This window comes from Solanum verrucosum, unplaced genomic scaffold (genome assembly GCF_900185275.1).
Source record: "Solanum verrucosum unplaced genomic scaffold, falcon-dt-bn FXZP01000278.1, whole genome shotgun sequence".
Classification (NCBI taxonomy): domain Eukaryota; kingdom Viridiplantae; phylum Streptophyta; class Magnoliopsida; order Solanales; family Solanaceae; genus Solanum; species Solanum verrucosum.
Genome location: NW_026020332.1, coordinates 301,407 through 327,830, shown reverse-complemented (window position 1 = coordinate 327,830; position 26,424 = coordinate 301,407). Strand labels below are relative to the sequence as shown.

The 26,424-nt window shown below is 34.1% G+C and overlaps 4 protein-coding genes across 4 annotated transcripts in view; 1 reads left to right on the top strand and 3 right to left on the bottom strand.

The window, feature by feature from the left end:
- Positions 1-26,424, bottom strand: part of LOC125836649 (probable WRKY transcription factor 65) — a 212,052-nt gene that overhangs the window by 46,639 nt on the left and 138,989 nt on the right. The window lies entirely within an intron of this gene.
- On the bottom strand, positions 1,099-7,314 carry LOC125836659 (uncharacterized). The gene is made up of 4 exons (XM_049515862.1): positions 7,006-7,314; positions 2,892-3,014; positions 1,663-1,782; positions 1,099-1,585 (listed from the first exon to the last, which is right to left on the bottom strand). Exons 1-4 carry the CDS (start codon positions 7,040-7,042, stop codon positions 1,521-1,523), a joined length of 345 nt encoding a protein of 114 aa, XP_049371819.1. The 5' UTR covers positions 7,043-7,314; the 3' UTR covers positions 1,099-1,520.
- On the top strand, positions 9,725-17,876 carry LOC125836646 (dihydroorotase, mitochondrial). The gene is made up of 8 exons (XM_049515846.1): positions 9,725-9,798; positions 10,484-10,629; positions 10,762-10,943; positions 11,623-11,759; positions 12,127-12,292; positions 12,408-12,524; positions 17,410-17,570; positions 17,680-17,876. Exons 1-8 carry the CDS (start codon positions 9,730-9,732, stop codon positions 17,872-17,874), a joined length of 1,173 nt encoding a protein of 390 aa, XP_049371803.1. The 5' UTR covers positions 9,725-9,729; the 3' UTR covers positions 17,875-17,876.
- Positions 18,369-25,733, bottom strand: LOC125836655 (ER lumen protein-retaining receptor A-like). The gene is made up of 6 exons (XM_049515858.1): positions 25,541-25,733; positions 24,271-24,536; positions 22,551-22,666; positions 18,930-19,003; positions 18,777-18,840; positions 18,369-18,698 (listed from the first exon to the last, which is right to left on the bottom strand). The coding sequence occupies exons 1-6, from the start codon at positions 25,629-25,631 to the stop codon at positions 18,662-18,664; spliced, it is 648 nt and encodes a 215-aa protein (XP_049371815.1). The 5' UTR covers positions 25,632-25,733; the 3' UTR covers positions 18,369-18,661.

Here is a 26,424-nt window from a genome sequence, read left to right as displayed (position 1 = left end):
AAATAAACCTCTAATAAATAACTTTTTTAAAGAGTGTGTTAAATCAACATGAACGAACGAAAAGAGTAATTGGTTAAAGATGTTGACCTTTGTTAATGATTTCTCAAGTCAATGTTGGCCTTTGTGTAAGAGGTGGAGAACATCATTTTAAAATGTTGGGAACTGAATAAGATGTCTAGTTCCAAAGAGACAATATGTTTGATTTGAGTAACAAAGTCCACTAATCTTTTTTGCTTTTATAGGTAAATGTAATTAATTAGTCATGCAGCGTGAAATTTCTCAAAGTTAATCATGTTTTTGGTTTGAAAAAACAAAGTACTCAAAATGCACCTTTGCGGCCGCCGTCTCCTACTTCCCCCAATCTTAGGGTGTAACTTTATTGAGGAATGTAGGTTTACTTCTAATTAATTATAGTATTTACTTTGCACATTAATGAAGGTTTGAAAAATGAGAAAATAACACTTGGATCAACTCGATTGGCTCTTGTTCTAGTTTGGCGGGAAGGTAAAAATAACTAATTCTTGATTGGTGTACTAAAGGTGAGGTGAATAGTTTTAGTTTGGGTGTAGAATCACATAGCTCGAAAAGAAAACATAAATTAACTCAACTTTTAGGGAAAAGAAAAGCGCCTCACCTACCGATACCTATTCATATTCTGTCTAATCACCTCTTCAACTCTCCCCAAGCATTACTAATACGTGTAGAAGCTTAGATTAGACATTGATTCGTGTAGCCTAACACGTGCATTTGTTATTCCTAGTTTTGCTTGTCCGTACACGTGTGCATGATCATGCAATGTGTTTTGCTTTGATAAAAAAAATAAAATGTCACAATTAATTGCTATCTTATAATCCTACAATATAAACATATTAAATTATGATCATCATAATAAGATAATGGAATTTCAAGTATAGTTGATGGGCTTTATTACAAAAGCCCAAGATTGAAGTGAAACCCACCTATGACATATCTAAAGTAGTAAAATCCACAAGACAGTAGACAGTTTGTTACTACTATGCATAGGTGCTGAAAAAACCTAAATCTACTGATGAGTTAACTAATAATGATAAAGAAATGGCCAACTCAGAGGTAGGTTGCTTGACTCAAAATTGACAAATTTCTGCAGCATATTAGTACATCTAAACCTCTTAATAAGGAGTACAGAACATCACTCCAAACCCCTTATCGCGAATATAACAGGGTAAGAGCTCAAGAATTCAAAAGAGTGTACAATCAAGTTTTGCTCATCTACTTTGTCAAAAAGAGCACTAGGAAGAGAATTTTTAGACAAAATGTACTTCATGAAATTGAAACTTATGCTAAGGCCTCTTCAAGCTAGAGATATTATGTCCAAAAGAATATCATGGTGCATGTTGCTGCTGTGACAGACGATTCTTGATGTCGTGAAACAGGACCATAATGCATAAAACGAAATGAATGTTTGAGAGAAATGACTTGTGAGAGCAATTTACAGCATTTACAGTCTCGATGAAGCATGAACACTTGATTATATTGCCTTCTCAGTTTTCACCAGTCAAATTTGTTGGTTCGCTCAGAACATATTGGGGCAAGTCATACTTGGCACCTGCATTAGATGAATCAACATTAACTAAGATTCTCAGGAATGGAAGTTGAAGGTGTTAAGCGACGTGTACTACAAACCTCTCTCATCATAGCAGACTGTTAAATCAGCGGATTGAACAATTATCCCAGCACTGTTCACGATTGTTTGTGCAAGGCCTATTTCTGCCTCTGCAGCAGCACGTAGCGCATCCCAGATCTCTGAAAATGGAGTATAATATGTTGTAAGAAAAAAGATTTCCATACACTATACTGTTGGGGAATGGACCTTTCCCTACTACAAGTTTTCAATAGCTTCATTTCAATCTCTGAATTTTAACAATAACCACCAGAAAAAGAAATCATACGTCTAGTGTCCCATTCATTCGCTACGTGAAAATATGAGGTTCTATGCAATGAATGGTATCTCAATTATGAAGATCTGAAAACTAATTAACAGTGAGATTTACTAGAGAGCTTTCCCGACTTCTTCTGAATACACAAGCTCCTTGTCATTGCTGCAATCAGAAAGGGTTCTTCTGAAAGTTGGCATTAGCTTCCCATTTTTTTTAAAAGGAAAGTTACTATGTTTCTGTTTTTCTTAAATATCATTTCATTAGAAGTTGAAATTACTTATTCAATTAGCTAATGTGCCTTGTTTTAATTAACTATTTAAAAGACACTAATGCAGCTTACTTTCCAACAATATGGAAAGGCAAAACAGATCTGGAGATGGACATGTTTCTTCCTGCAGCAACTTTGCCAAACTGATAGCACCGAAACATTTTCAAGGATCATTAAGGTTGTTATCGCTCAGGAGCAAATTGGGAATGCTACTTTTTGAAATGACCATGTTATCTGAGAACAGCTGAAAAAAGGCACATTACTTAAAATTAGATGTAGCTTGGATGTTAAAAGATATCATGGTCAGCTTGATTTTCATAAATTCAAAGTCATTTTTTGCCTGAAAGAGATATTCAAGTTACAAACTACTGGAGCCAGATCGTTATGACAAAACTTTAATGCATGATATAAACCCTCCTAAAGTAGAGCAACTTATCATCAAGAACGATTCTTTTGATCCATACTTGAGCAGTTCCTACTTCCTACACATCATTATACTGTCAATCAACTCTGCCCAAGCTCCCATATAGATTGTCAGACATCATCACATGTGTACTCTAGAGTTTAACAATTGCCCTATCACTAACTGGTTACTCAAATAAGAATGCAGAGGCCCATAGTACTGTTACCTGATCACACATCCATCTCTATTGAACCAGTGGATCCAGAAACTTGCAGAAGCTAGTAAAAGTAATCAAGAAATTTACCTTTTTTCCCCCCATAGTGTGGTGCAGTGTCCCAGAATTCCTCACGCATTTTTAGAAGCTGAGCTCTTGTTATCTGTTCTGAGTGTCTCCATGGCTTTGGTTTTCTTATCTTCCTAACAGTTTCTGCAAATGAAGGAGGAAGACACGATGTTGGTGAACTACAATACTTTTATAATTGAAACATATATCAAATATATGAGCATCATTCAAGTATTAGCTATGATTTAATGTTGAAACCTCTACTAGGTGAATGGGAAACAACTCTTAAAAGATAAAAAGATTTAAAGATTTTTCACATGGTTATGGGAAATCAAACATCCATCCTTGAAGCTCTGAACTTCTGTTAGAACAAATTATCTGATCCAATTCCAGAAATAAAATCCTTAGTTCCAGAATCTACCCTCTATTATAAATTTTCAATTCATTTTGTTCTTTATTTCTCTAAATATGGATGATCCTCTTAATAACAACTTCTCTGCTCCACATCAGCCTACTTAGACACTAGAGTCGTAGAGTGTTATTCTAAGAGCAGATAATGACACAAAATTCAAGTTCCGATGAATTAAGAAAAGAAAATAACTACATGTTTTTTGGGAATGGATCTCAGGAAGAATGAAGTCACCCACTGACTTCTGTGGGTCAAGAAGTTGAGTGAAGGTGTAGGATGATAATAGAGGAACTTACAGCCTCATAAAGTAGTCAAGATGACCAAAGGTAAATTTCCTGACAAAAGCAAGGAAACAAACAATAGCCACGTACACAATACTCCGTTCATTTAATGAATGTGATTTATGGAGACACCATCTCTGCAAGATGATGTGTCCAAGCTGGCTGAGAGGAGGAGAATTCTTCAAAGAAAGGACAATGAACGGGAAAAAAAGAAAAAGGCTACTGTGTTGCTTAACTTGTTTTTGTCCAAAGTAGGGGAAGACAAAAAGGTAAAAACAAGGTTTTGTGTTTTTTGTATCCTTGATGATGAAACTAAATAAATAGAGTTTTATCTACAATGTGACAAGGGCAAAGGATAAAAGTCAAATTGTCTAGAGTGCAACAGCACATAGCAGTCACAGTAGCAATAGCTGGAGGATCAAACATTATCCATCGCATATATATCGCAAAGTATCTAGAATTCTAAATTCATCGAAACCCCTTATTGGGTGTAAGGTGGACCCAAATCATTATGCTCACTAACAGCCACCAAAAATGAGTTATATTGGCAAGCATAAATTGGCACTAGAATTTGCTTTTGGGTGTATGGTGGTCCCACATTTTTGGATTGTTTAATCACACTTAATTTGTTAATCATGCACTGCTCCTCCTTTAAAATCATAATCGTCACTTTAGAAATAAAGCCTTAGTGCATCTCTTTTCCTTTCCAAAGTTCCTTACTACATTTCAGGACATAGATCAGTATTTTCTCATGCTTTAAATTAAATTAGCCAACATGCATAGGACAGAGACAAATATCTGAGGACAGATGCCTCTAAAAAGCAGATAGTAACATCACTAGTGATCTAGCGCTGATCTAGACTATCTTTTAGGAATATTACTCTTACTAGAATTCCACTGAGAAGAGACAAATGATACAACATTCAATTAGATAAAGAACAAGCTACATGGATCTATTCGAACAATAGCACTTAACAATCATCAGCACTTCAATATAACATTCTGTAAGCACATATTCTGCGGGAGATGAAGGGCATCAACAGCAATAGTAAGAACCATGTCTCTTTATGAGGAGAAAAGAAAAGAGACTAGAAGGATCATTAAATAAAGGGGAAATTAGTCCAGAAAAATAAAAAGTTGTAGATCATTGAATATGAAAGAATAGTAGAGCACATGCTCATAACAAAAGCCTAGGGAGGTAATGAGAAATCAATTATAGCAAATATAAAACCATGAGGCAACGCGAAATACCTAGAAATTTCAATAAAAGCTTAAGTCAACATAGCAATAACTACAACTTATCAAGGAAAACAAACAGAGCTAAATTACGAGTCCACAAACAAAACAAAAAGTCTTGCGTATTAGATTAGTAAAGAAGTGAAGCAACACCGGCTACAAACTTTACAGGTTGTGAATTGGAAAATATGTCGAAATGCAAAGCAAACAAAATTCAAATCATACAAACAAAGGCTAAATCTTTACCATATGTTCATTAGTACGACCTTTGATAAAATGAGCAAAAACCAGCAGTGCACCTTTCCATACCATCGGAAAAAAGGATCTATTCACACAAAAAGGTACACCATACAAAGTTCAATACAGAAAACGCTTTTCCTAGTGCATTTCCATATTCAGTGTATTAACACAAACTTTTATCTGATTTGATTATTTGAGTTAATCTCTTCCAGAGGAAAGAATCAAAACAGTCAACTAGCATGCGTGGACTTTGATAACTATGAATTGAAGATCAAACCATAAAAAAACTAATGATGAAAGTACTCCAGATTTTTGACAGAAACTCCAATATGCTCTACCATCACCATTTTACCGGCTATAATCTTAAATTTATCAGCACGGACTTGATCTAAGACACATTCGTCATTAAACATGGTTTTTTGTCCATCAACACAACCAAACCATGTTGTTTTTCAGTCCTTACCTTCTGTTCCTAGATTCTAGTTTCTGTCATTATTATTACAAATCTATCTTATTTAAGTAAAATTTACTCTGGATTAAACATTATTTTCCAGTTGCCTAACATTCTACACTTATCGTAACATGATTCTTCATTAGATAATATAATTCTCCTTTCAATTTCATTGAGTACATCTATTTAAGTAGTAGGCGAATGCACTCTGCCACTTGGCCGATCTATTTCCAGTGCATATATGTTGAGTTATTTCTGCATCTTTGTCAATAATTCTGCCAAGTATCTAATTTATTGTTTCGAGGGTATTTCTTGACTCCCAAATAACATACTCTATTTATTCAAATTCTTTTGCATCTAGCTCGTCTTCCAGTTAAATCTTCTTTAGATACAACTTCAAAGTTGAAATGTGAGTAAGACAAGATGACTAATGCCAATGATGAGGAATAGTGGTTTCTCTTTATTAAAGAAAAAAGGAATAGTGATGTCTCTTATCAAATTTAATGAACAAAAGAACAGTTTAAAAAATTGGATGACGACTTTACCACAACAGTTTATCGACCTATTCTTCATTGTCACACTCATATTTTAAGTCAATAATCACACATCATTATCCCCACAACTACAACCTACCCACTAGTATCAAACAGCCACAATATCTAACAAAATGGAACTTACAATTACATAAATAGTAGTACTAATACCTACCCAATACCTAATTCATCACTAATTATCCATTATCAAATATCACTTACTTGAGCACCAATTAAACAATCCAAGAAAGGCAAGATCATTCATAGCCAAATATCAGTATAACCAACTGAGATCTCCAAAAATTACTAAAACAAACAACTCTACCAATAATAACAAGAACGCAATCAACTTCCAGAACAAATGCAATCTTTGAACTCACAGAAAGCGGAGTCGCACAAAGACACATTTTCTGTCTGGAAAACCAAATGGGTATCTCTAAAAGTTGAAGAAAAACAATAATTTCACCAAGAAAGAGAGCAACCAACTTCAAACACAGACTAAACATTGCGATGTTTAACTTCATACATCAGGAAACCAAATGGGTATCACTAAAAATTGAAGAAAACAATAATTTCATCAAGAAAGCGAGAGCAATCAACTTAAAAAAAAAAACACTGCGAAAACTCACTTCGTACATCAGGAAACCAAATGGGTATCACTAAAAGTTGAAGAAAACAATAATTTCATCAAGAAAGCGAGATCAATCAACTTCAAAAAACACTGCGAAAACTCACTTCATACATCAGGAAACCAAATGGGTATCACTAAAAATTGAAGAAAACAATAATTTCATCAAGAAAGCGAGAGCAATCAACTTCAAAAAACACTGGGAAAACTCACTTCATACATCAAAAAACCAAATGGGTATCACTAAACATTGAAGAAAGCAATAATTTCATCAAGAAAGCAAGCAATCAACTTCAAACACAAAGGAAACGCCAAGAAACCAAATGGGTATCAGTAAAAATTGGTGAAAAAAATTACCATCTCCTTTGGTACGTGAGGATCCAACGCAACCCATTGTAACAGAGTCGCCCGAAAATTGAGTATTCAAGAACAGCTGAGCCGATCTCGGGAATCAAATTCCCAGTCAATTATTGACAACTGAATAAAATGTTGATGGAGAGAGTTTAATATGCAAAAAGGGGAAATTTTGTGCTTCTTTAGAGGAGTATTATTGCGTGCTCACAACTCTCCCAATGACAGCTATGTAGTGCTATATATATAGTTTTTTCCATTTCTCTGATTTTGGGTGAAATTAGAAACTTCTAAGTCTACAGAGAAGAAGAAACAAGAAAGTTTAGAAGAAACCAAAAGCGAGTCCACCGTCATTCAATTCTTTATTTTTATATTTTATTTAATTAAATCACATTAAAAACAAATATTATTTACTAAATCAAAATTATAACTAAATGTAATTTCATCTCCAACTCAAATTACAACATTTTCATATAAAGTGAAAAATATTTATAAAAGCATTGTATTTAAAATATTTAAAGCACTTCTATAGTTTTACAATTTGAGTCACAATCAAGATCTATAAACATTTTCTGTTCTTAAAAAAAAATAAAAAATCTTTCTATATTTTGAAAAAGTTTGTCTAACAAAAAAAAACAGTTTATATTTCTTTGATATTTTATGGCAAAGTAATTCTAAATGCCGGAAATTTTAATTTATGATTTATAATGTTTTTTTTTCATAAAATAACTTGTTTAAATGTTGATTTTGGATTGGCAAAAAAATTAGTTTATAAAGATTTTTTTGTGTGTGTGAATGAAAAAGCTAAAGATAACGAAAATGAACTCGTTTGAATTGACTTAAAAAAATAATTTTTAATAGTATTAAAAAACTGTAAGATGATTTTTTTATAGCTAGTATAAGAATAGATTTAAATGGTAATTTGTAAGTATCTTTTAATTATGAATCTATGACTAAAGACATTTAATTACGTAAAAATCTATGCAATTGTAAGACGAATATCATGCACATGGGTGGGAACTTTCACCTTTTTGGAGGCTTTTTTCATTTCGTATTGTATTGTGTTGTATTGATGATATAAATATAGGGAAAAAAAATTGGTCAGAAAATTTAGTCAGAATTTGATCAGAATGATATTTTATTTATGTTATTTTTATTTTTTTGAACATTTTTACCCTTTTAACTTAATACCTTTAAATTTTAAAAATAGAAAAAAGATCAATTTATTTTAAACTATAAAAAATATATTATAATTTTTTTAAATGTTTAGCCAAATTTTAATCAAATTTTCTGGCTATTTAGCATTACCCTTAAATATAACGGGTATTTTGATTGTTACAAAATTTTTATTGTACCATATTGTTTAAATTCATCATTAGATAATAATGAAACACTCATTTTATATAACAATTGATTTGGTGTGATGGTATGTAAAAATATTTTTTCTCATTTTGTCTTTATTTATTATTTAATAATCATATTTCATTTTTTATCCTATATTTTCATAGTAGCTCTACTCTATACTCAATTTTTTTTTTGTTTATCATTCAAATTATGAATGTGTACATTATTTAACAACGAAGAACTATACAATCTATCCAAATATTGTATTCATTAAAATAATACAATACGTTATAACGATACATTATGAAACAATATGTAACAGTCATTCAAACAATAGTTATTCTTATCCTAACAATAGTTTATTCTTATTTTTAATAGCTTAATACATAAATAAACATGTTTTTTTCACTTCGCATTAATTAATTATATACCCATCTCGATTTAAGATCTTCGTTAGGGTTGTCCAGATCAGAGTTCTCCAACCCATATTGTGATGTACCATTTTCTCTTTTAGTAATCCGTTCACTCGTCTCCGAAGAACAAGCAGCAGAAGCCGAACCTTCGGGACGTGTTTTTGAAGCTTCTTCACTCAATTTATTATCAATTGTGTCACTACTTCTTCCTTCTTAGGCTTTTCCTCTCTGAGAGAAGCCCTTTGCATAAACTTCAAGTTCCTCAAGGTACCAGATAGTTCACGCTTGGCCATTCTGAACAACTTCTTGGGGCACACCGAAACTGAAATTGCTTTTATTCACTTGCTATTCTTTAATTTCCGGCAGGGTGACGGCGCCGACGCTGGCGCTAGCCTCCAAAGGAATCTCGGTATTTCTGCCTCCTTGATTTATCTTTTTATTTTTATTTTAAGGTTTGTTTTTTTTATGCCAATTTTGAAATCTGATTAATCGAATTCATCTAACAAAGCACTACCTACTAAAAATCTCAATATTTTTGTTACATTTTTTCATTCAATTAATTTTATTTTTTATGATTTTTCACACGGTATGAAGAAAAAAGAAAGAAAAAAAACAGTTTAAGTTTAGTTTTGATCTTTTAACTCAAAAGTAAAAACTTTATTTCCGTATTCTTTTTCTAGGGAAAAAAAGTTAAAAAATTTACCTTTCTATTTTCAAATATTATTTATATTTAACCTAATCATACATTTTCCAACAAATATAAGTAAATTTGTCAGAAAAATCTGGTTATAACAATCAATTGGAACTTTGTTTCCCGTCTTGTAATCCCCCAAATTTCTACTTGCAGTGCTTCCAATTGCAGCTAACCGCAAAATCCATCGTCTCCTCAAAGTGGTGCTTCTCTTTCTCTTTCTTTCTCTACTTTTCTTCCTCAAATCTCGAATTTTTTTGTTTATTTTCTGTTACATTCAAAATGCTGGCTTCTAAAGGAACAACTTTCTCAGATTGTAGAGTGATGAGGAGTTTATTCCCCCCCTGCAAAGTATGTAATAGAACACTTTTACATGTTTAGATTTCTTTATAAACTCTCTTTATCTGCCTGTTTTGACTCGAAAATGTTGTTTCCCATTATAAAGTGTGAGAAGGTATCATTTTCCTACATATTAAGCCGTTGAATGCAGGGAACCCATGTAATTTGCCTTTTTTGCTTAAACCTCTATTAGTTTATATGTGGTTCTGGGGCATTTTTTTTTACTTCTAAGTAGATATTTGCATTTCAGCATTACTTAATGAAAAGGTTACAAGGTGTTTGACACACTAGTGCGAGAGTATTTTATGGAAAAAAATGATTTGTCCCTAAATCAAATTCTTGGAATTGGGGTCGTTTGGTAGGGAACAAGTTATCCCGGGATAAGTTATTCCACCATGTATATGGGATAACTTATCCTATCAATAAGGTATAAATGGTGGGATAAATAATCCAAGGGTAAAATAATTCTGCATTTTATCCTGGGATTATTATACCTTATACCTCACACCAAACGACTGCTAAATGTGTTACATAAGGTAATCAATACCTTTCAGTTTCTGGTCCAGAGTAGTGCATAAGAAGTTTATGAACTAATCAGCTCTATAAAGGAATCAATACCTTTGATTTTCTGGCTCTTCTAAATTTGACTTAAAAAATCAGACCTCTTTAATCATATCATATTATTTTGGTTATCCAGGTTTCACATATACCAGTTGTTAGCTTTGGACGCAAAAGATCGTTAAAAATCTACAGTGCAAAAATGGAGCTCTCAATCACACAACCTGATGATTGGCATCTTCATCTCCGTGATGGTGATGTTCTAAAGGCAGTTGTCTCTCACAGGTTTCTAGTTTTAAATACTTCAGCTGATTGTGATTCAGTTTATACTTTATATTTTACTTCTTGTCCCACTTTGTTAAATTCGGTTTCTCTATCTTGATTTTGACTTGTTCATTTTTGCATTATTTGATAAAGTGCACATCACTTTGGGAGGGCAATAGTCATGCCAAATTTGAAGCCTCCTATCACTACCACTGCTGCTGCTGTAGCATACCGGGAGGCGATATTGAAATCTTTACCTGTTGATAGTGATTTCAACCCTCTTATGACACTTTATTTGACAGATACAACCAGTCCTATGGAAATCAAACTAGCAAGTAAGTCCAATATACTTTTGATATGGAAATATCTTGCATTAAAAATATATTAGGTGTTATTCTTCTATATTATGACTGTTTTAACGGTGCGTGTTGATATTCTTCTATCAGAGAGCATGCATGAATCTCAGGAAACAAAAATAAATTTCAGTGAATGATAATGGTTGTATTTAAGCATCAATAAGATCATGACAGGAAAGGCACCAGTAGAAAGCCAATTTGTGAAACTTTGAAGTAGAGTTGAAATTTGAGAGACATTGTAATTCTTTGTTAAATCTCATCTTAAAGCTAAGTGTAATTCCCAATTTGTTCTCAAAACATTAAAACTGAAGGCTAGATTCTTGGCTATGCCAACCTTTTTTTTGGTCCTTTTATTATGTCTACTTTCGTGTCAGATCATAATCCTTGAAATTTGAAGTCAGTATTACAAGCTTCTTGTCCTTTATAAAGTCAGGGTCTACTCTCCTGTGAGGAAATTTGAACATGTCAAAATTTGTAGCATTTAAGTTGAACTGATTGTGTATTGTCATCTGGGTGCAGTTTTTTCCAATGTGAATGACCCATGTTCCTAATTTTCTTTCCATGAAAGCATTTAAGAATCATCCTTTTTTCCTTTTTCTTTTGTTGTTTTATCTATTTTTTGTCCACTATTTCTGATAAAATGAGACTAATAACACAGGAGAGAGCCAGGTCGTATTTGGGGTGAAGTTGTACCCTGCTGGTGCCACGACAAATTCTCAAGATGGAGTGACTGATCTTTTCGGGAAGTGTTTACCGGTTCTACAAGAAATGGTTGAGCATAATATGCCTCTGCTGGTAATGCTAAACTTGGTGCTAAGCTTTCTTCCTGTTCCTCTAGAACATTGCATAAGCTCTAATGTGCATGCTAACGTTACCACCAAAAAATTGCTATTTATCACTGTAGAAAGATGCACATTCAAAGTTGTATCATGTATCTGTTGAAGCTATACATGATTAATGTTATTTCTTGCCTATGCTATAGCTTTTCTAGTTTCAGTTTATCTTGGATCGCTATAAAATAGATTCAGCATTTAACTGTAATGACTCAACCTTAATCATGTTTCTTCTTCCCCCAAATGTTCTGTCAAAGTTTGTGATTTTTGTCATTTTCCTTGAAAGAACTTCATTTTATAGGATTTTTATGTATTACATTTGACTGCAGGTTCATGGAGAGGTTACTAATCCTGAGGTTGACATGTTTGATAGAGAAAAGGTATTCATTGAAACGGTTCTAAGACCGTTGGTGCAGAAATTTCCACGATTGAAGGTCGTGATGGAGCATGTTACCACCATGGATGCTGTTAAGTTTGTTGAATCTTGCACTGAAGGTAGTCTTTTCTACTTTATCCACCTCTTTGAACTTTAGTCTTCTTGTCAGATGAAAGAACTTCATTGACCTTCCTTTTTCAAATGCTAATTTAACCTTCCTATCATTCTTTAAAGGATTTGTTGCAGCGACTGTCACCCCACAACATCTTGTTTTGAACAGGAATTCTCTCTTCCAAGGGGGCTTACAACCACATAATTACTGCCTTCCAGTCCTCAAAAGAGAGATCCACAGTAATATCCTTTATCCTTTCATATTGATGCTCAAATTCTCTTATATCGCTTGGTGTTTGTCTGTCGGTTGCAAGAACAACCATGAAGTAACATTACTTTTAATTTGAAAAACCGACTAGGATTCTTTGGTTAACCACCTGTAGTGACTACAAGGTCATATAGACCTTGTTTGGTTCAACAAAGGGGACAAGAACTTCATTTTTTTCTCATGCATAATGCATTTACCATTAACCTCCACTTGCTTGGTTCAACTCAACTAAAGTGGAAGAGGTTAATTTCCTTATTTCCAATTTTAGATGGTTTTGAAAAGTTGAGGAATTGCATACTTACACTTGCATTTTAACAAACAAGGTTAATTATTTTCTTCCAGTGTGATAGGTAACTTGAGCAAATTAAGTGTACAGTGCTAGCATTCTATGCTTCTACTTCATACATGAACCTTAATAGAATTGCATTCAGTATCCTAATCAACATAAGCTGGACAATATACTAACACTATCAACAAAAGGAAAACATATCAAGCTCAAGGCCAGATGCTTAGTTCTACTTTTTTGTTGGGAAGTTTATTTTTGTCCATTCTTGGAGTTGACTCTTCCTACTTTTGTAATTATGCATCTGCTGGATGCTTTGTTTATCAATACACCATTTATTTCATCAAAAATGAAATAAAATATCAAGTTGAAGCAACAAGCTTCACATCCTAGTATGCAGGGATCCCAATGGGTTTGTTGATGTCACAGTTCTTACCTTCTCCAGCAAGCCTTTTATTGCACTCTCCAACTCTAATTTCTCCTCAGTATTAATCTTACCGTTGCATTTTCCCAAGATTGATGTCATCCCTTTCAGCTTCTGCTTGATTAGTTGTACCTGTGACTTCCCCTTACCTGCTTTCAGCAAGGAGAGTGGAGTGACAGAGTTGAGGGATAAGAGCTTAAAGTTAAATTTACAGCACCAAAAGGACTTTGATGTACTGATTCTCTGAAGGCATCTTCAGCATCTGAACAGTGCTTGAATCAGATTACACTTCTGTTTCCTTTTTATTCAGATCCCAAAACTTGTTATATATTTGGATAATTTCATCCTCTGATGGCAAAGCCAGTTGAAAATTTCACCATCAGAATCACAGATGAAGTTCCCCTACCATCATCCTCATCTTCGGTTCCTTGACTAGAATCCCAGATGCTTTATTGATAAACCAACAGTGCTTTGCCATCTATTGATAAACCATTTATGAATCACTGTTGGGTCTGTTTGGCGCCAGCTTCGAAGCTTGAACTGTTTTGCTCTCCCACTGTGGAATCCTGGCCATATCCGTGAATGATCTTGTATTATGAATAAGCTTATTGAACCTTGGGTTGGAAGGCTTCCTCAAGAACCGCAAGATTTTTCCGGCTATGTCACCCCAACCCCAAATGTGGCCATCCTCTGGGATTATGATAGCAGACTTTTTGTCACCCAACCAAGACTCAATCCTCACATAACGACTCTAACATTGAAATTTTGGAACTCTTTAAGTATACACTTGAATCTTCCTACCCCATCTTCTACACAAATTACCTAACCTGTGTGACGCTTGTTGAAGAATTTCGCATGCCTTTGGCAGATTCTCCTCATCAATGTTGAGTCTGCTAGTGAATCAACTGCTTTATTCTACTATCGTGATCTTCATTGTTGCAAATATCAATAAGTTCAAATGACTTATCTCCTGAAACAAAGAAAGTTCTCTTCTTCATAACTTAATAAAAATCATCGGAAGAGTTCATCGGAGAGAGGATAAGGAGTGAAAGAAAGAAAAGAGAAATTGCACATTTCCCAAGAGAGAGCATTGTTTTAGCATAAGTTCTTAATCAACCTTTTCAGCAGAATAGTGTAGCATGATTTAACTGTAAGTAGACATCTTTCTTGCTCCTCCAACAAATGTTGTCCTTCTTGTCTGTGCGTAAGGAGCAAGTCGCAAGTTAAAGAGAACTGCAGTTTCTATCAACTACCCAACCATTGCAATGCCTTCTAAAAATGACGTGCAAGCCATTTTCGAGTAATAATCGGTTACGCATTCTGGTTGGCTGCCAGAGTGGATACACACTTGAGAGGGGTATGGCCCGGCCAAAAGCTGATTTTTCTACCATTTCCCAACTTGAAACATGTTTTTCCTATGACTTCATCAAAAGAAAGTCCAGATGCCCTCACCATATTTGGGCTAGTAAGCTTTGTTATCCACAGGTGTTACATACCATATTTGGTCTCGATGACTTATTCCGTTGTGCATTCTCACCATTTGTGAATCTCTATAACCATTTGTTTAAGAGGCTATCATTGTGTGCTTTCAAATTCCTCTTTTCTTTTTTTTTTACTTTCAGATTCCTTACTCCAAGGCCTCCATATTTTTATCTTTCTGGACAGTTTCCCATTAGCATGATTAAAAGTTTTCTCGTCTCTATTTTCGTTCCAGATTCAATGAATCTGATCAATTTATTGGCCAGAGATTTAGGAATGGGGGATAAAGAGATCCTGTAAGTGGGAAGTGAGTCCAAAACACTATTTGTGAAAACTAATCTGCCCTTGCTTATACTTCGTCAAATCAAATCTAAAAGCCTATAATCTTTTTGGAATATGGCATTTTGATCTTGTTTTATGGATTATCTATAAGATATACTGTCACCATAACAAAGAAGAATTGGATTAAACGGCTATTGAGCCATCTACCCTGAAATTTTGAAAGTTGGGTAGAAGCTATATTTGCCTGTAATTGACCCTCTTTTTGTCTGGAATAATTTGTTGAAAGTTTCTTCTTCTACCTGATTTTTTTACCTCTTTGTAAGAGTTATGACTACCCTGAAATTTTGAAAGTTAGGTAGAAGCTATTTGCCTGTAATTGACCCTCTTTTTGTGTAGAATAATTTGTTTGAGAGTTTCTTCTTCTACCTGATTTCTTTTACCTCTTTGTAAGAGTTATGAAAGTCTTAAGTCTTACTGATGCTAATGTGTCACGAATCACTACTTGATCAGGCTCTCTTTGATTTGCTAGTTCTATCCATTGCCTTTTGTTTTCCTAGACATGTGAACTTGTTTGAACATTTGATGCAAACACTGCTGTGAATGTGCTTAAAAAAAAGGAAATGAATGTATGGCCTGAATGTCCTTGTTGAAACAAGGTGCTTCCATATCTTTTTAAGAATTTGCCATTATGGGGGGCATGTTTAATGAGACTTGGAAAAGTACTGAGTGCTTGAGAAAAAACTCATCTTTATTAATAGACTAGATAATGTTGCCCGTGCATAATATAAATGGTATGTTTTGGGGCTAACAATCGAGTTTTTGAAGCTATTGTTTGCGTGGATAAATGAATAAGTTTCTTTTATCATAAACCTGTACTTTCTTTGACGCTATTTAAGGCATAATAAGACTACCACATACAACATTTTTGAAATATTTTATGTTGTCAATTACCATGATTTATAGTATTTTTACGATAGATTCACTTCAAGAATCAGTGGAATTTTTTGTATTTTTTTCAAAACATATTTTATGTTGTCAATTATCATGATTTATAGTATTTTTATGCAATTTTTAAATATAAAAAAAAATAAAAAAAATAAGACAAATAAATTAAAATGGACCCAATATATGTTATTTTTGTTGTCTCAATTTATGTGACACAAATGAAATTAGGAGAGTCATCCAAATTTTCATATGTTTTTAAAAAAAATGTTAAGTTATTAATTATTGTGATTTATAATATTTTTATGTAACTTTGAAATAACGTACATTACTGGTCACATTGTCTTAATTTATGTGATATGGATAAAATTACAAAATTAACCCTTTTAAAATATCTATATTTTAAGTTGTTGATTATTATTATTTATAATATTTTTTTGGTAATTTTAAAATGATATGTGTTATTTTTTCTGTTCCAATATATGTGAGCCTGATACAATTCTAAGAGTCAACCTATTTTATTATATAACTTTTAAATATTTTAAATTGATAATTATTGTAATTTTTAATGCTTTTTAAGTCATTTGTAAATGATATATGTTGCTTCCTTGATTGGGACTTTTCCATTTGTGATATATATATATATATATATTTCAATCAAGGAAACAACATATATCATTTATAAATGACTTAAAAAACATTAAAAATTACAATATATATATATATATATATATACATATATATTATTTTAAAAGGGAGTTTATGCCCAAGTTCTACTATATAATAAATATAATATATAATATTCAAGAAAGTCCCAATCTTGAATATTATATATTATACTTGGGCATAGTAGAAATTTTAAAAGTCCCACAAGTATAATATATAATATTGAAAATTGGGAAAAGTCCCAATCTTGAATATTATATATTATAATTGGGCCTAAACTCCCTTTTATAATATAGTAGAAAATATAGTATAATATATAAAATAAAAATAAAATATAGTACTATTTCAATCTATATTATAAAAGGTAGTTTAGGCCCAACTTTTCCCAATCTTGAATATTATATATTATACTTGGGCCTAAACTTCCTTTTATAATATAGTAGAATATAGTATAATATATAAAATAAAAATAAAATATAGTACTATTTTGTACTATATTATAAAAGGGAGTTTAGGCCCAAGTATAATATATTATACTTGGGCCTAAACTCCCTTTTATAACATAGTATAATATATAAAATAAAAATAAAATTATAATATTCAAGATTGAGACTTTTTCCAATCTTGAATATTATATATTATACTTGGGCCTAAACTCCCTTTTATAATATAGTATAATTCATTACTCTTATAATTACAAGATGTACTGCATTAGTCTTGTCCCCTTTCTCCTACTACTTGTCTTGTTCTAATCTAAGCAAGTTTGCTTTGAATAACACAGGGGAGGCGCTTGTGTCAGCTGTAACAAGTGGAAGTAAAAGATTTTTTCTTGGGACTGATAGTGCTCCTCATGATAGACGAAGAAAAGAGTGTTCTTGTGGATGTGCTGGTATTTACAATGCACCTGTAGCCTTGTCAGTATATGCGAAGGTGTTTGAAAAGGTAATTACAATAGATCCTCTCATGTTGGACTCATCCATGTTATAATGTTTCTAATTACTTCAATTAGTTTAGTAGCTATCGCTATAAGTCAATGACTTTTGCATTTTAGGAAAATGCACTCGACAAGCTTGAAGCATTTACTAGCTTCAATGGACCAGACTTTTATGGGCTTCCTAGGAACAACTCAAAGATTAAGTTGAGTAAGACGCCATGGAAGGTACCCGAATCCTTTTCTTATGCATCAGGAGATATTATTCCCATGTTTGCTGGTGAAATGCTCGACTGGTTGCCGGCTCCTCTCTGAGAGATTCCTCTTCTCATTTGTCATTCTTGTACTGTAATATTGTGATTCAACCAAAGATATAGACTGTAGGTGTATCCTTTCAGCTAATAAATTATTATGGAAGCAATAAGATTTCTGGATGTGACTGAACGTAAAGCTTCGATCCATTATGATTCATTTTAAATTAAGATCAGGTTTAGTACAGCAGGGTCACCAAAGTGTTCTGAAGTTTTTAAATTGTTCGTTTCATTTTGAAGATTTACTGATTATGCCTTCCTTGCTTATTATGACTTCTACAATTTTCAAACCAAATTTTACGAAGAAAAGAGAGTTGTTCTCCTAAGTTTCCATTTTTAGTGATGCATTAATGTCATAGACACTAGCAACAATGTACAAGAACTATATATTTGGAGCAATTGGATATTAAAATTAATCAGCATTTGTTAAGAAAGAAAGACAAAGACACCTCGAAAAGGAAGAAGATGTGCAGACATCTGAGAACCATTACATGAACGAAGCAAAATAATTGATTAGTCATATCTTTGAAAGTTCGAATCACATTTGACAGGAATGCAGACAATATTTTCAAATTAACAAATTTCTGACATATTAACAAGGGTACTACTGTATCTGAAATTCTGAATCTAACAATGTAAGAGGAGCTCAGTGAAATACTTGACCCTCGGCCAAACTCCATGTATGATCTCACATCCAAAAAAAGTAGTATGCCAAAATTATATCACAAGCCACAGCATGAAACCAGATTCCGGTTAGGTGTTAAAACTGTTCATCATATATCTTCTTTGCCTCATGCTGGTAGTTGAAGCTTAGCGTTATTTTTCCAGCTGCGAAACAAATTTGTTAGTAGTTTGTTTACGTCATCAAGGGAGGAGCCACTTCAGGAAGTTTTAACAAATTGTTACCTGATGAAGTAATAATAAAAGAAATCTGCATAAAGGGCTGTCTGGACAAGACCAGAGACGCAAGCTACAAAATAGAAAAGGAAAATTCAACTTCAAAGAACCATTGCAAGTAATTGAAAACAAACAGTACTGGTTATACTTCCAAAAACTTACAAATCCATCTAGTGAAACGCTGCTCTGTCAGATAGCGGTAAATCCAGTTTAAGATGTAAAATGCACGGTAGGCCCTGTGATCGCATAAAACCAGCACGTCAATAACAATACCCAATCAATCTTAACTAATTGAAATCAAATTGTAAATGTCATTGTGTGACATTGGAAAGGAACACATGCCGCATGTACATAATTTATTAACTTCTAATTGTTAGATCCTTTCAGCTCCAAGCATTATAATATAAAACAAAACTAAGAGATGATAAATATGGGTAGACAGTGAGAGAATGGTGCGAGAAAGGGAATCATTTTCCCTTGTCTTGCAGAGACATGGCTAATAAAGTGCTGTCAAAAAAAATGTTCCATCGCTCAAGAAAACATTTAAATGGAAGACTTCATCATTTCTGTAGCTTTATGCTGTAGTTCCGATCTGAAATAGTGGCATTCTACACAGACATAAATCACATGATTTAATAGATCTGAATATCTCTTTCATTGCAATCAAGCTATAGAAAGATTTTGTTTAAAGTCACAGCACGGGCACTCAGCTCGAAAAAGGAACAATTTATTGTGTTTGCCTTATTATGGAGATGCTCATGGCAAGCAATCACAAGAGAGGGAACGTTAGCTCAAAGCAAACATATAAAGGTTAGACCAAATTTAAAACACAACAAGATGTCAATGCTTGATCAGATTCATTTCATCGGGCGCACACAACAATAATGGCATCAAAGTTAAACATGCTGCCTAAAAAAATAAAGGCATATCCTCTAGCAGCAATAACACTTGTGTTCGTTCTCTAGGTACGTCCTCAAATGACAGTGTTTCGACTGCCAAAGGAGGCTCAAGATTCTAAGTGCCAACAAGCTAAGTACAATTAAAGTACCTCAATCTAATGCCTAATAATACTAGGAAAATTCCACAATCTTCATAAGGAATCAAGTTATGACTACCCAATATCCTTGAAAACTGAAGAATGTCATTTAAAACTCAATACATATGGCAGATTTATCCGTCTAGAAATCCGGCAACAATCATTCTGAAAATTATCCTCAATAATGGAAGTACTGCTGTAGGTAAGAAGCTAATAAAATTCATCAAATTAACTGGCCAACCGAGTTAGGCAGCCTATGAAAAAGGCTATTCATACGTAAAGCCTTGAAAAATTGTACAGATGTTGACACCAAAGTCACATGCAAAACTGACTGTAATAGCAGTTGAATTGTGGTGGAAGAAGGATCATTGAAGTCGGGATGGATTTTGTATGTAGATGTGTGGTGGGCATGTATGGGGGATGTCATGAAAAAGTTGCCCAGTAGCACAGAAATTGAAAGGTGGGAAATACACATCAAGAACTGCACTAGAGATAAATGTCAAAGAGAGGAACCACATTCCCTTACTGTTCTGAGTTCACCTCATAAACCAAAGCACAAAGAATCAAAGCTGGAGTATGGTACTAAAGATTAGGAATTCCTGGTGGACTTATGATCATATTAATGTAATACTGTGACTTTTGAAGAAAAAAGACAAATGGGTCGACTGGATGAGAGTTTTCAGAGGGGACCGTGACAGGGACACCCTCTACCAGCTTTTCTCTTCAGATTGTTCAACTGAGAGGAATGTTGTATATAGCTATGGACAAAGGTTGGATAAGACTTTCAAAGAGGGCACAAAAAGGAACAAAACAATCACTATCTCAAAGTTCCTCTATGTTGACTCAAATTTTTAAGATATCTGTGAGTCACGACAATACTATTGGTTTTGTGGCAGTTTCTGGGCTTCATAAACCTGGCAAAGAGTATCTATTCCTCATTCTTGGAAGGATGTTGGGATAGAGAGATGGAACTTTTCCAGCACCATGCATGGGACTTCCCTTTTAGGGGCAAGCAACAAAAATGCCTCAAAGTGGCAGGAGGTAATTGCTTCTTTAAGCTCTGCTCCAACCTATACAAGTTGAAAGTTTGGGAACAATTAGCCACTTGGAAGAAACATTACCCATCCATGGATTGTAAGTTGACCCTCATAAACCGTGTACTTGAGGGTATCCTGGTCTATGAAATGTCCCTATACCTCATAACCCGTTCCGTCAAGAGTGCAGAGGCAGTTGGATAGAATTAGGAGAAACTTCGGAGGTAACTCTGGAAAGAAAAAATTCACTTGTGAAATAGACAGCAGTGACTATTGTAATTGGTAAAGAAGGAAAGTGATTTAGCTGAGAAAAACTGAGGCTGCACAATACAAGTCCCTATTATTAACATGGTTGTGCAGTTAGTAATGAACAAGAAAGTCTTGAAGAATGCCATCAAAGAAAAAGTATGCATGAATGAATCTTGGTGCACAAATCCAATATGATCAGCTCATTGTTAAGCAATGAAACTTAGAATATATTGAGGGAGCCATACAATGTCAAAAAGAATGTTAAGGTAGATGATGGTGAAAAAAATATAAGATGGTGGCAAGATGCTTGGAGGTGTGGGTATTGGTGAACTGATCCAGTATCAACTCACGGATTTGCAACATGAATATATATAAGAAATTTATGGGATGATTCTCTTCCAGGGTGAATCTTAAGGTAGGTGATGGGAAAAAGATAAGAAGGCGGCAAGGTGCTTGGCTTGGATTCCTTAAAGGAGGAAATCCCATATCTATAGACCTTTTGCCACATTTTGTTGAAGCCACGAAACCTTAATGCAAAAATAAACAGAAAAGCTTAGATTCAAGAAGAATTGCCAGCACAATGGTTTCTGAAAGAATTGCCATGGACTGCGAGGTCTGCAGATGAGCTTGGGTCTTTTGAGAAGTTAGAGAAGGAGGGGCTAACTTCAGGATCTAATTCACTGTTTGATGCACAGAAGACTTTTCAGTCAAGTAAATTGACAAAACCAAGCAACAACCACTCACTGGGGCAAGAAAAATGTTTAAGAAAAGAAAAAGCACCTTCAAAAACAGCATGTTCTGTCTATGTATAAAGCCAACCTAACTAGGACAGCCTGCAGAGTAAGGAAATCATTACTTGAAATTATGTTACACATGATAAGGATTCTCAGGACCCAAGATATCTTCTTTTGCACTCTACTCTAACATGGAAGATCTAGAGTATGTTCCTAAATCTATTTCAATCTCGGTGGTTAAAGCACAGTATTGAAGAATGCTTTTATAACCTGGAGAAGACAGAAACTAGAAAGACAATTAAGATGGAATACAGTTCCACCACACATCCTTTGGCTTATGGAAAGAGAGAACCAATGCTTCCAAGGAAGAATAAATGTACCACATCGTTTCAATTTCAAATGTTTACAATCATTTGTAGATGATATAGATTTGTGGATGAACTTCATTAATTCCTTGCACAGTTAAAACTGAGACAAGCCTTTTCTAGCGCTACGTAAACGTAAAATACCAGCACTCTATTGGCGCTATGTCGCAAGCAAATTTGCAATATTTATGAAAAAAAATGATGAATTGTCAAATTTCAGCTATGAGTGATAATAGAACTCAGATTAAAAAAAAATAGATATGGCCAGATCAGTACAAAATTTCTACAATTTTCAACATATGATGCAATTTGCAAAACAATTCCCTTTTTAAGAATTGGCCAGATTTACTGGAGAGGAAGCATACCCAAGGAAGAACACATATTGTCCGGCCAGATTATCAACATTTCCACTTCTTTGCAAGAGCACCAACTGGGGAAGAATGGCAACTGCCTCCAGGTATATTGAGAAAGCCCAGAATACCTGGAGCAACATTATACATAGCATCAATAGTGTAAACAGGGAGCGAGCAAATATAAATTCGAGAATCAAGACTATCCCAGAAAAGGAAAAGGAAACAAGTAACACGATCTCTGCCACAGGGTCTTCGCGGAAATTCTAATCAGTCATTCAGAGAAATGAATGGCAGCTTATTAGTAGAGCACCTCGCAACCAAGTGTAAGGTTCAATCCTTACCAGTGCTCTCCCCACCCCCCACCCACCAAAACCTCCTCTCCACTTACCTTACCTCCCCACAAAATAAAAAGAAAAACTCAGTCATTAACGAAACAAACAGATGGGTCTGACTATAACGATACCATGAATACTGAAAAATCTCAGTATCTTTTTTGCCTCCTAATGTGCTAGGGTGATGGATGAGCTCATTCTTTAGCAGCCAGGACGGACAAACAATATCTGGAGATGACCAAAAGGGTAGGGGAGCCAAGAATGACATAAAAGATGACATTGCAAATGATATAGACAAGAAGATGTCTTTACTCATGCAAACTGCAATGTAGCATAATAGGAACAACACCAAGTCATAAAAAACCTGCACTAGAAACCAAGCCCATACACATGAAGAGTTGCAATGACCTAGTAGGGTTTTAGAGGGTAAGAATAAGTTCGAGGGGGTTCAGCTGACTTTTAATAGGGGAAAGTAGCCTGAGTCAAATATAAAATAGACAAGATCAAACTTCAGTCGCAACTTTGTCGGCCCTCCATCTGGATAAATCATCATAACAACATCTCAATACTAAAGGAAATAAGCAAACAACAAATATAAATGGCTATTACAGAAATTATTCTCGAAGGGGGCAGACTGACGTTAACGGGCTGATTAGTTAAGGTTTGCCAAATCACATGACTGCAAACATATCATCTTAACATATTTCAAGGTGCTGATTGTATATTGTCAACGTAAAAGGGTTTATATCTTGTCATGAACAGAGGCCATCAAAAAAATGGATCACCTTCAGAAGGTCTGTACAAGCACTACCTCAAGGGTTGCTATAACCATGTACATGCAGAGTAGCATGTGAGTAATAAGCACAAACATTTTATAGTGTTCATTCACTAGTGATGGACTGATTTTGCGAGAATGTTCATGCTGTAGGTTCCAAATCCGAATAAAATAGGAGAGTTGCGTAGGCAGGCAGTCTGCATAAAACTAGTCAATTTGCAATTGATTCATAATGCAGAATATATCATTGAAAGGTATCCACCTAGCCACGCATTACATCAGCACCCGGGTGTTTGAGATGAGATTAAATGGAGCGACATGGGAATGATGATTCATATAGCCGACCCAAACTACCTTGGATAAGAAATAGTTGTTGTATTCAAGTTCACTATATATGGACTCAAAGCACACAACATTTGTAGGATGAAATTCACTATTTCACAGTAGCCAGCCTATGGAAATTCTGAAAATATGGTTGTTGCAAGCACCAACAGGATGTTGTGCTTGCCAAGATCAACTTCACATAAGCAACCATCTATCATTACAAAATTATGTGACAATAAGCATGATTATCAATGCTAGGACAATCCACATGAAAAATTTGGAACACTTAGAAATCACTAACCTCTTGAAGGGTAAATTTCTCATGAAGAACAAGTGCCAGAATGAAAGACGCCCCAAGAAGAATCCAATAACGAAAAGTGTCTAGCTCACGGTCATATGAGCGCCTGACAACCCGATGGTACCTCATACACCAGACAATTGCCAAAGAGCTACCAATAAAAACCAGTTTCATCACAGTGTTGTAAAGAGAGATGAAGTCAGTGAACAAATCCAGATACCGAGTCACGAACACAATAGCATATAACTCTTGCGTCTTCAATGATATTCCTGAATACAGCAAAGACTCTCAATCCAACTATTTTCCAGCTAAACGTTAGCCAGATTTCAGCATAAGTATACTTCAAGCTACCGGTGAATGCAACAAGTACATATATTTTATTTGTTATTTAAAGAATAGGTCATCTTTCATTTTTTTTCCGATTCTTTTTGTATTTTTAGGGGGAAAGGAGGGGGCAATACATAGACAATGATATTTTACACCATCTAGTATTCTGTTAAATTACCTGTCACATCAGAACTAATACCAATGTGCCATGACTTACCAAATTTGTAGTCTGTGTCCTAACATACCATACTTCATCTGGTTTGTTGATATACTTTTATTGACAACATTCCATGCAATCGAACACATTGACACTGTCTTTTCATATTTTCAAATTACCCACAATGCCACTGATTTCACTAAATGCCCTAATGAATCCATATATCTACTTAATACGTGGCAAGAAGAAAACCTAGTTAAAAGCTCCCGGGTTCAAAGAAGTTTCAAAATTCACAGATTTCCTCAGTAAAATAAAAAAGAATGCTCACTCGTTGCAATCTCTCAGTAGGTATAACATCATCCAATTCCTAGGAGTTTCAGGAGTTGTAAGTAACTACTTCCTTATAAATAATGTATCCTGTGCATTGTCCGATTCACTAATTAGCACATAAATGGAATAATGCTCACTCTTAGTTTATCAAATGAACATTCATTTTTTCAGTCATGAACTGTTCAATGAAACCCAATCAAACACACCTTATTCACTCTACAAAGTCCAATCAATACATAATTCAATTCCAATTCATACAAAATCAAAAACATAACTCGCAATTTTAAGAGCCAATCAGATACGGTCATTCATGTATAAAGCAAAACTACTGATTCAGGTTTCAACACGAATAAAGTCGACGAAATTAATAGAAAACAGTACCTTCTGATGCAAAACTACAAAATATATACAATAGCTGATCGAGGAACTGGGAATGAAAATGCAAGTTGGAATAAGAACCTGAGCATGATTTGGTAGCGTAGATTTTCAGGAGGAGAACTAAGACACTAATCAAATGTGTCATGTCCCCAGCCAGTCTGAAGATATTCATGATTGCTACTGCGAAAACCGCCCTATTCCAGCCCTAGATTGTTCACGATTAGAGTCAAATCCTGATGAAGATTAGGGGTTTGTCGGGTTGGGGATTGCGGGTTGTGGATTGGAAGTAGAAACGAAATAGAACTGGATTTTTGGAATTTGTTTTGGGATCAAAATACTTGACACAGCAAATCATTTTTGTATTTGTAATGTAAAAATGCCCAAGATACACGTGTCGGTTCCAAACGTCCACGAGGCATGTATGTGTCGAAAACGATACTCTACTATTTAGTTCAAAAAATTTATTTGTTTTAACTGAGCGTTTTAGATTTGAAAAGAGTAAAAAATATCTCCAAAGTCATTTTTTGTTAATAGTTTTATTCGGTCATGTATTTATTATTTTATTTTATTAGGTAAAAATATTTTTATTTCACATAAAACTTAACTAAGAGCATATTCAAATCTACACGTATAATAAATACTAGTCCTGGACACGTGCTTTGTACGTGAGTCCTGTGAAAGGTATGAATTACTGTCAAAATTATATTTTAATCAGTATCACAAGCTATTAAAAAATATAATTTAAAATAGATGAACAATCAATGTATTCAAATAACATCTTTATTGTATGTCAAATGGTTAGACATTTGATGAACTTGCAAAATTTAGTTTGATAACTAAAATATTGAGTTACATTTTTAAGTTATTAGGTCCAAACATATGGTATATTAGTATGTGCAAAAATGAAAACAAAATGATTAATGGTTCTCATATAAATGCACAATAAGAAAATTTCTACATATACC

Coding starts and splice junctions, on each gene's coding strand:
- LOC125836659 (XM_049515862.1), bottom strand. CDS start 7,042: ATGGGTTGCGTTGGATCCTCACGTACCAAAGGAGATG. Junction 3,015..7,005: donor CTCACGTACCAAAGGAGATG/GTAATTTTTTTC, acceptor CTTCATTTGCAG/AAACTGTTAGGAAGATAAGA. Junction 1,586..1,662: donor AGTCTGCTATGATGAGAGAG/GTTTGTAGTACA, acceptor CATCTAATGCAG/GTGCCAAGTATGACTTGCCC.
- LOC125836646 (XM_049515846.1), top strand. CDS start 9,730: ATGCTGGCTTCTAAAGGAACAACTTTCTCAGATTGTAGAGTGATGAGG. Junction 12,525..17,409: donor CCTCAAAAGAGAGATCCACA/GTAATATCCTTT, acceptor TGAATAACACAG/GGGAGGCGCTTGTGTCAGCT. Junction 17,571..17,679: donor ATGCGAAGGTGTTTGAAAAG/GTAATTACAATA, acceptor TTTGCATTTTAG/GAAAATGCACTCGACAAGCT.
- LOC125836655 (XM_049515858.1), bottom strand. CDS start 25,631: ATGAATATCTTCAGACTGGCTGGGGACATGACACATTTGATTAGTGTC. Junction 24,537..25,540: donor CGCTACCAAATCATGCTCAG/GTTCTTATTCCA, acceptor TGCTGTATTCAG/GAATATCATTGAAGACGCAA. Junction 18,841..18,929: donor GCGTTTCACTAGATGGATTT/GTAAGTTTTTGG, acceptor TCTATTTTGTAG/CTTGCGTCTCTGGTCTTGTC.